The 10,320-nt window shown below is 40.8% G+C and overlaps 1 protein-coding gene across 1 annotated transcript in view; it reads left to right on the top strand.

Annotated features, from left to right (window-relative positions):
* Macrod2 (MACRO domain containing 2) overlaps positions 1-10,320 on the top strand; it is a 1,889,857-nt gene that overhangs the window by 1,873,161 nt on the left and 6,376 nt on the right. Inside the window, exons 17-18 of the mRNA XM_026788524.1 lie at positions 801-878; positions 8,688-8,755. Coding sequence (XP_026644325.1) covers positions 801-878; positions 8,688-8,755 — 146 coding nt within the window. The remainder of the gene's footprint in view (positions 1-800; positions 879-8,687; positions 8,756-10,320) is intronic.

The following is a 10,320-nucleotide window of genomic DNA, read 5'->3' as shown; positions in this document are numbered from 1 at the left end:
ATCTATCTATCTATCTATCTATCTATCTATCTATCTATCTATCTGGTGTAGGAGGTTCTTCTGTCTATATGTTGCCTTCATTGGTTCTTAACCTCTCTCCCTACTACATTTATCCATCTATTTATTTATTGGTGTGTGGGGTGTGTTTTGTAACTTCAGCCACAGTGAATGGATGGCCTTCTTTCTAAAGGTCATATAGAAAATTGGACACAACACAAGCCAGCAACAGGCTAGACACTCAGCCCTCAGCATCTTAGAAGGTCCCCTGGGGAGGCAGCTGTGTTGCTCTTCTGTAGTTTAACAAGAAAACCCTTCTGGTGAAGAGAAGGGACCTTGCAGCTTTCAGGCATGCCTTAGGCAAGATCAGGCCTTTTTTCATCATGGTTTTGTTTTTTTTTTTAAAGATTTGTCTCTCTCTATTTCTATCTATCTATCTATCTATCTATCTATCTATCTATCTATCTATCTATCTATCTATCTATCTATATTTCTCCCCCACAACACCTCCTCCTTCCCTAAATTTAAACTGCACACTGTGTTGATTAAAACATATCTTTCTTTTTATCCTACTAGATTTCTAATTTGAGAAACTATTTATGTATGTGATTATCTCAAAAATGAAAGAGAACTTAGGAGTAAACATCTCTATCCACAACTTCCTCCTCTAACCCACCCTGCAGAAGAAGTTAAATTCCCAGAGTATTTTTCAATTTAAGAAGGCAGTGGAGGGCTAGAGCAGACTGGCAGCAGGGCTGTGCTGATTCTCTAGTAACCAGGACTCTCTGCTTTCCTTCCTTCAGCGCAAGGCGAGGATGCATCTTCTGTGTTTGCAAAAAGCCAAGTTTCCAGCGACACAGAAACCACGACAGGTCCTGATGGTGAGTGAGTCTGAGCTACCGGTGCTCAGCTATGAATCTGTGGTATTTTGTGCACATGTAAATCTAGGATTATGGGAACTATCAGATCAAGGAATCGACGTATTTGGTTAGAACAAAAGTAAATTTCAAAAGCCAAAAGTGTGCTTATGCGTGTGCATATGAAGAAATTCTGTTTTAAGATAACACACGCGGTTTATGGCTTAAACATTCCTCATTATATTGAGGTCACAGTGAGTCATTCAAGGTCAAGCTGAAATCTGCCTGGCCTGCTGTTATCCCTGCTACCCCAGCATTCTGGAGCCCTCCAGTGAGCTTGGGCTAAGAGTCTTCTCATACTCTTAACTGCTTCACCTCTGATGCTTTGACTAAATACATAAGGACTCTTTCAGAGCACCTTAAACATAAACCCACTTAACTTTAGATGCCTTTTAATCAGATTCATATAAAGACCCCAGAACCATGAACTTATTAACATTCCCTCTCCTACACATCCTTGCTGAGAAGACTCTGAAATGCCATTATTTGCATTAGAAAAATACCTGTTTCTGCAGACATGATTCTGCTGGGTCACTGGGGTTTGTGTTTTAAATATTATAATAAAGAGGCTTTCGGTTTGATTAGAGAGGTATGCTGAGTGGGATTTAGATGAATTATCCTTTAGTAACACCAAGTACTTGCTGCGAGAGAAGCCAGGATAGAAGAGCCAGCAGCCACCCACAGCACAAGGGACTTTCCTTACTTCTGTAGACTTCGCAAGGCCGGGCCAGTGATCTTGGCAGCTTACTAGATAAAATAGAAGCCAGTGAGTCTGGTTGCCTTGGGTCTGGGAAGGGAGAAAAGTCACAGAGGAGATCCCTTAACCCTTCAGCAGCAGCTTATCTCAGAGCCAAGAAAACTAGAATCCATAGGATATCAACTATACCAAGTGATACATGTTTACTAATTTTTGGTGATACCTAAAATAATAAAGTTACATTTGTTAATGGTCTGCGCTATAATCTATAGATAAGTCATATAATTTCTAAATCAGGTTAAGAATATTCATCTCCAGTATTACTCAGTTCTTTCTGGTAAAACCTCATACTTGTTTTAGCTCTTGGCAATACAATACTACTGTTCTCGTCTGCAGACACCCTCCCATGCAATCCTGGACCACAACTTCTCACTGTAACTCAACAACTATCACCGAGCCCCTCCCAGTGTGCCTGGTCTCTGATCATCACCATCTTCCACTCAGTTTCTGAGAGATGACTAATCACTTGTCTCTCTGTATCTGGCCTACTTCTTTTGATATAATCTTGAGTTCCATGGATGTCACAAATGACAGGATTCATTCCTGTAATGACAATGAGTATAACTAGTATTCCACTAGCTATGCCACACTTTCTTTATCCACTTAGAAATTCCCAAACATTCATGTCTATTTTTTTGGATATTGTGTTGCTTCTTTCCAATGTACTGACTTTGTTTCCTTCAGGTATATATGCTCATTAGTTGAATTGCCAGATCATATGGCAGTTTTTTTCTCTCTTTCTGTCTTGATGGAACTTTCATACTCTTCTCTACAATGACTATACTGTTTTAAATTCACACTAACAGTCTGCAAGGCTTCCCCAAACCCATGTCAACCTTTATTATTTCCATTGTAATTGATAACCATAATTTCTACTGCAAGGAAGTGATGTATTTGTGCAATTTTTAATCTTTACTTCAATATTCCTGTTGGCCATTTTTGAGAAATGTCTGCTTAGATTTGTTGCTCATTTATAAAGTAGGTCACATGTTCCCTTGCTAATACATTTCTGTAATTCCCTCTATTCTGGCTTTCAACTCTTTTTCAGTGGTATAGTTTACGGAGATTCTCTCCCATTCAATATAATGGTTCCATCAATTATTATTTTTTTTTTGCTGCACAAGAACATTTTAGTTTGATGAAATTCCATTTGTCTACTTTAGCTTTTGTTTCCTGTCCTTTTTGTGGTCTGTGCCAAAGATTCTTGCCCCTGCCAAAGTCCTGTAGTGTTTCCCGTTTTCCTTCCACAGTTTCATGTCTTCTGTGAGTCTTCAATCTACTTTGAGTTGATTTTTATAACTGATGAGAAAGAGGAGTCTAGTTTTACTCTTCTGCATGAGGATATCCAACACATGCTCACCACGCAGTGAAAAGAGCTGTCCTTTGTCTCACGCATGCTCATAATACCAACTAGACTATCTAATAACTCACATGTCTGTTTAAGCCCAAACCTTGGTGGTTTGGTCATTCCAGTTTTGAAGTATATTTACCACCCCTTCCTTTGTGTTTCTTGCTCAGGACCATTTTGCCTATAGGAGATTTTTATAGTTACACATTAAATTATTTCCCACTGTGTGAACAATATCATTAGAATTTTTATATGGATTAAGTTGGGGTAGAGCAAACATTTTCTACTTTTTTGTGTTCTATTTCCTTTCCTTCATCAAAGTTTTATAGTTACGTTTCCTCCTAGGTATGGGATTGATTTATTTATTTCTATTTAAAACAGGTCACTATGGGCAAAAGCAGTGCTACATATATGTTATTGCAGCTTTGCTGAATTTAACTAGCAGTTCTACTAGAGAGGGGTCTTTGACATTTCCTATAAGTAAAATCAAATCATTGGTAAACATGAGCAACTTTTCACTTTAGGGGCCCTTTAGTTTTACTTTTAGCCCAAGTTCTCTGGCTATAATTTATAGAACTCTGTCAAATAAAAGTAGAGAGAGTATGGGACTCTTATTTCACATCTTAAGAAGCTTGTCAGTTGGGTTATTATAATCAATACTTATATGTTATATTATATTTACACAGCTATATGCCAAAAAAATTGTACTGAAAGAAACTGAAGCCTGGGCAAAGGAAGCAAGGTTAAGGCAAGAAAGGACAGAAGGGAAGGTGCTGGTGGGCAAGGGTCCAAGGATTACAGTCACTCAGATGTGTTGACGTGTATAGCTCCCTCCCTGAGTAGAGATGACTCCTTGAGCCCATGGTCTGCGGATATGACTTGCTCAGGCCTGTGGGGAAACCAAGGTACCTCCACACATGGTCCCTTTATGTCTCCCACACCCACTGCTGGGCAGCACCCCTTTGTCCCTCCTTCTCTACCACTCAGAGAGAGGCAGGAGGATGGGGCCTACTGTTCAAGCCAGGCTACTTCTGTAGTCTGCCACACAAGGTGAATCCCTTCAGGCCCAGCTCTGAGCTGAGAGCTCCCTTCTTCTCATACTTGAGTCCTGAGTGCTCACCGAGCCAGCTGAGAACCTCGGAGAGCAATGTGGTGGTGAGAGAGGGCTGGCATGAAGTGAAAGGAAGCTAAGTGTGTGTGCTGACTGACAACAGACCCAGATGGAACCCTCTGAGCAAGAACTTGGGTGGCAGCACTGGCCTAGCAGCTCTCACAGGACATCACATGGGTCTTGTTTCAATATATCCCATGACCAATTTGATTCCTGCATCCATTGGTTATTCAAATGGACATTTTACATGAATTTTTAAAGCTTTCCTTGCTATTGACTTTTTTGTTTTGTTAAATCCTAAGCAGTATAATTTACAATTAATAAAATATAATGGCCTTTGTTGTATGATCTATCATATTATCTGTCCTGAAGAATGTTCTGGGTATAGGTCAGAAGAATGTGCCTTTGGCAAATGGAACACCCTGGGAATGACTGCTGAAGCCTGGGGTCCAGGGTACGATTTAATCCTTTTGTCTGCTTGGGATTTTCTGTCTACGTGATCTTACCAGCACTGCAAATGCAACACAAAAGTCCCCAGCTGCTGTATTAATTCACTTCGTGCTACTAAGATCAGCTTTGTATATTGAAAATTTGTTCTCTTGCAGAATTGACCCCTTTGTCATTATAAAACAACCCACCTTACTTCTTTTCACTACTACTAAGTCTTTATCTGCTGTATGATAGCTAATCGTGCTTCCTCTTGAACCCCCCTGAGCATAGAGTAGTTCCCTCCATCCCTTTGTTCTCAATCTATACATACCTTGAGTGGTGAGTTAAGTTTCTTCAAAGCACTATGTAATTTGGTGACGTGTTTTATCCCAATCAGTAACTGTGACATTTACTTGGAAAACTGATTCATTTACATTCAAGGTAAGGTCTTACTTCAGCCACTATATAAATCATTTCCTAGCTTTCCCGTACTTCCTTTCTCCCATTCTTCATCTTATAAAGCAAAGATAATTATTTTCATCACACTTGACACAACACTTATAAATTTTTTTTGAATATATAATATAATATGAAGAATGGAAACAGAAGGGAAAATACACACTAACAAGGAAATTGGTCAAGTATGGTGACACACACCTGAAATCTCAGCTCTTTGGAAATAGCAAGGGGAGTCAAAAGTTCAAGGTCACGCTCAGCTACATAATAAATTTAATCTGTCCTGGACTACATAAAATGCTGCTTTTTAAAATGGGAGAAGAAATGACTGCCTATTGGTAAAGTAAAATTGTGGCAACAGATTGCTGCAACCAGCCCAAGCTATGTTAGATACTTTAGAAGTTCAGTACCCCATGTCGTTCCTTTGCATTGGAGATCTTCCAGAGCTCTTAGTAGCCAAACCTGGGAATGAGAGATATTAGCTTTTTCTCCGTTTCAGATTATATCCTGGAACTTAGCCCTGAGCTGCTAAAACCCATCACTTACTACTCCGCCCTACCCTCAGTGATATGACCATATAGCATACTAGGTTCAGTTAGTGCTGAGCAAAGCTGTCCTCACTGACACTAAGCCGAGATGTGCTTAAGTCTCGTGGTAGCAAGGACCTGCATGGTCACATACATCAAAGAACCACATTTCAGTTGGTATTGGTGTGAGCCAAAACAACAGGCACAGTCTATTCCCGGTGCCAGGACAAGGCTGGGACTCTGTGAACTGGCTTGTTAAAGCTGCATTACCTGAGATCTGAGATAAATGTTAGAGACAGTCCCTTGGCTAGCAAGGCTGGCACCAAGCTGGGTCACATACAGAGAGATTTTCCTAGTCACAGGAAGGGAGCATCTCTGCTATAGACTGCCAAAGCTGGACCCAATGCAGACCCAAAGTGGAGTCTATTCTTGGAACCCACAGCTCTCTGTTGTTAGAGCTGATCTAAAGGCTTTGAGCTGTGGCCGAAAAACAAGATCTTCCCTTTCTCCCAGGTCCTGGCCAAAGTATAGCAGGAGTGATCACAGGATCCAGACAAATCCTGATGCTAGCTTGCTTTCATACCTGTCTTCCCAGCAGGGAGAGTTCTGTTTTCCACTCTGCTACCATAGAATTAAGGAGGCATTGTAGAGGTAGTTAGCTACCAAGTCTAATGTAGTTGTAGTGATTCAGGCCCTGAGCCTACCTGGTCCCATGAGACGGGGCAGGGTGGGGCACAGGGCTTTCTCCAGCACCAGATTTCTCTGTGGCTAGCTGTGTTCTGTTTCACATTTAAGGCTTGGCCTTAATTATACATCCCTCTCATAAGCAAGAAACACCTCCCCCTGCAGGGCTCTTTGGAGTGAAGGGAAGGAGGCCAAAAGTAAGTCTTTACCACCTGCCTGTTTCAATGTACCTTTTCAAATGTTACACTAGACCATGAGAGTGACATCTGTCACCCCATTTGTGAGAGTGGCATCCATTACCCCATTTATTGTCACTGTTGATTTGGCTAATCTGGATAGCCAGGCAGCTGCCCCCTGCTTCCTTCACAGGGCCATGAACATCCTTCGTGAAGCTGTCTGCTTCCTCATAAGGAAGAACAGTTTTCCATCAAGCATAGACTACACTCCCCTGCTAGGGCCTCCAAACAAACTCATTCTGTTAAAGCAGGCACCATGGTCTTTCAGCGGATCTACTGTTCCTGTAAATCTAGTTAATGAGCTTGTGATCAGCTCCACATTTTTCCACCTTTGATGGGGTAAAAAGGAAAAGTAAATTACCTTGAGTCAACAATCACTTCAGAAATAAATCAGCCATCAGGGGGAGTAACACGGTTGTGTAAAGGTAGAGCAGGCTTTTCTCCACCCCATAGGTTGGCCATCATCTGAACTGCCCCCCTTAACTCTACGACCTCTACTCACGAGCATTCCTGACCCAGGAGATGCTCCCCCACCTCCAAAACCATGGGCATGTTTCCTTACTACTTGTTCCCAAAGTAAGCTCTGAGGATGTCCAGCCTGTGTGTTGCTCCTTGAAGAACAAGACACCAGTGTGTAAAATGCTGAATTTTCACGCCAGATACTGTGGCGACCTGTAGACTCAGCAAGAACTTCTTTAATATGATTTAACACTACTTTTCCACAGAGTTATTTTATCATGGAACACTTTCTATAGAACATGTATTAATAGGCTGTAGGCCTTAGTGTCTTTTGACTAGAGGCAGGAACAGAAAACGAGTGTTTCTTCCGTGCTTAACCCTGTACACTCCACTCTGAGAGGGAATCCCGTGTGCCAGGTTGAACAGTGCACAAACGCTGTTTCATCTGGTGAGTTCACAGGTGGAATTTGAAACGAGATCACAAATAATTAGGAAAATGGTGCGGGTCTCGGGTAAGGGAAGAGAGACCAGTGTTTTAAGCCTGTAACCCTGGGAGAGATCTTGGCCATCCAAGGGCATTTCTCTTCCAAGTAGCTCTGTAATATGGGACCAGCATCCACCATTACTCCATTCTTTTACTCGTTTATGTTCTGAAAGCAAAACAACGAACTTAGATTGTTGGGTTTGTGCAAGTAAGTGAAAACTTCCCAAATAAGAATAACTAGAGGTTAGAACAGTGACGGTGTTGGTGAGTACTGTCTGTGCTTGGCAGGTAAGCGGGATATGTGTAGTTAAACATTGGTGAGTACTGTCTGTGCTGGGCAGGTAAGCGGGATATGTGTAGTTAAACATCCCGTATGTGGAGGCGGTTGACATAAGAAAGCTCACTAGGAACTGGGTGTATTTCTTAGTTTCTTACAAATTGAAAACTGATGACCACCGGCACTGGTCCTGGACATTTTGCTAGAGGTTATATTTGCTGGCCAGGGATTTGAAATCAGAATTTTACTGTTGTAATTATCTGTCATTGTCTGTTTCATGTGTGTGTTGCTAGAAAATCTACTCATGACTCCAGCATTCAAGGCAAGCATTCTACCAACTGAGCTATATTCCCAGTCCCCCACTGTCCATTTCTATATTTATTTTCTTAGCTTACAATATGGGCTTTGGATAGTGAAAATCTCATTAAACTTGCTGACCCTTGGAAATTTCCAGAGTGACTGCTTTGGGCCAATTCTGGAGAAAGGCAGTAATTATACATTCTATTTTTATGCAAATGCTCACATAGACCGAATACAATCAAGTAAAAGGCACATGTGTGGCTCGTCTATCTCGTGGCATCTATTGCCTGCTATACCCATTGGCAGTTTGCAGGAACTGTTTTGAATTCTGAAATTGAAAACACAGCAAACTAAACAGGTCTGTCGACATTGCCACTACAGAGGGAACCCTGCACCTCTCTGCATGTCAATGCTCTGGTTTTCTTTGTTTTCTCTTTATTTTCCTTAGGTGTGTATTAAGGCCTTTGAATTTATTTATTTAAGGATGGTAATAAATACACGCAGCCTGCCAAACCACAAATCTTGCATGAAATGACAGCTCAGCTGAGAGAAGAGTGAATCCTAACCTCCTGGTCCCCGTTGTCATGAATAAATGAGAACAGAAAAGGCATAGACAGGAGATGGGAACGATTTCAAACCGGAGTGGCCGTTTTCGTGCGTTTAAGAGTTTAGGTTTGATAATGATTGCACCTTTTCTGCTTACAGTTGAAATGAACAGCCAGGATGACAACGTAAATGAGCCAAGAGCGTGTCAGCAAGAAGATTTCCAATAGGTAAGTTGCCCCCATGGAGGGATTTTTTTTTGGTTCATGAGCCAGCCATAAGGAATAGTTTGCAAAGGGCGTGTTGTATTTCTCTTTGCTTTGTCAAGTCCTGGAGTGTAGTTCGAACTAAACTTTGGAGATTTGTAAAACAATACAGAGTGAAAAAGAAAGATTACTCCTAGAAACTTGCCATCCTTAGTAAAACGAACAATCAAACAAAAAAAAAAGGATAAGCTGTGGTATACTTAAATCGTGGAGCACCTTAGATTTCCTCACTTTGACTGAAAGAATAGCATTTTCCCATTTGTCTTACTGTTGGCCTGCCAGAGTGATCAAATTACTTCAGTGACTTGAGCTGATTCCAGAAGCATCCCTTTTCCACAATCATCATACTGTGTTGTTTACTATATCTTTTTTTTTAAGTGTAACACTAAATTTTTACCCAAGAGAATGTATAAAGACATATAAATACATGTTGACAGAAAAGCAGGTGCCTAAGAAAGCATACTAACTCCTGAGGACATACACATCTGTACAGACAGACATAGCTGGAGTCCATTGAACCCGAGGCAACACCCAGGAAAATAAAAGTGGTAACAAGACCACACAGTCTACATCATATCTAGAGTGATAAGCAATCGATCAGCCTTTCCCATCCCTGGAGAGGGCTGTGGAAAAGTCAGAAAAGGCTGAAATAAAGAAGTTAGCCTTACTATTAACTGAATGTTTAAAAACACCATAGAAGAATGAATTGGGAATGAGTGTAGAACACAGATGGTGCCTTGTTTGCCCTCTTCACTCCCTGGTCCTCTTGATCTCTTCACCCTGCCACAAGGCTACCTTGCACCATGCATGTGCCCCAACATCACAGTGGAATGAAGGCTCAGACCGTAGGAGAGAACATATCTATCCTTTTCATGACAATCGTGAACTTCATGGGACCAGAAAGCTAATACCATTTGTATAACAGGAAATTGTTTTTTAAAATACACATTCATATATACATGAGCTCATAAACATTTTAACCTTACCCCATGTATATGAAATATCCTGTGAAGTTATAGGAATTAGTAGCTATGAAGTTACCATTGAAAGTAATGAACTGAGACTAAATTTAAACAGTTTATACTCTTCCTCAGTGTTTCCTGGCCTTTTATTCTTTAGCTGCCAAAAACCTACAACTTTGGGATTTTTTTTTTCTATTAATTTCCTATGTAATTAGTATCCAGATAAAGTGCTAGTATAGATCTATTTTCCTTAACCAAAGAATGCATGGAGGTTTGAGTTCTTCCAACTCCAAATTCTTTAACGATTAGAGCATGCAGTAATTGAATCTGTGAACATAGTTGCCACCATTTCTTTCTCATCTGCTTTTAAATAGCTCAAGCACTGCTCCTGGCAAGTATAATGGTGGTATTCTGTGTTCATATAGATCTCAAATATTATCCTTTAAAATGACTCGTCGGCCACTAATTAATTAATGAACTAATCAATCCAGGCATCATCTACTCCGACTTCTCTTTAAAGTGATAAGGGAATTGAGACTGGTACAAGTTTGTTAGGTTGCCTGATTT

This window comes from Microtus ochrogaster, unplaced genomic scaffold (genome assembly GCF_000317375.1).
Source record: "Microtus ochrogaster isolate Prairie Vole_2 unplaced genomic scaffold, MicOch1.0 UNK3, whole genome shotgun sequence".
NCBI classification, from domain to species: domain Eukaryota; kingdom Metazoa; phylum Chordata; class Mammalia; order Rodentia; family Cricetidae; genus Microtus; species Microtus ochrogaster.
Note: the sequence above shows the minus strand (reverse complement) of the source record. Positions and strands in the feature narration are given on the sequence as shown.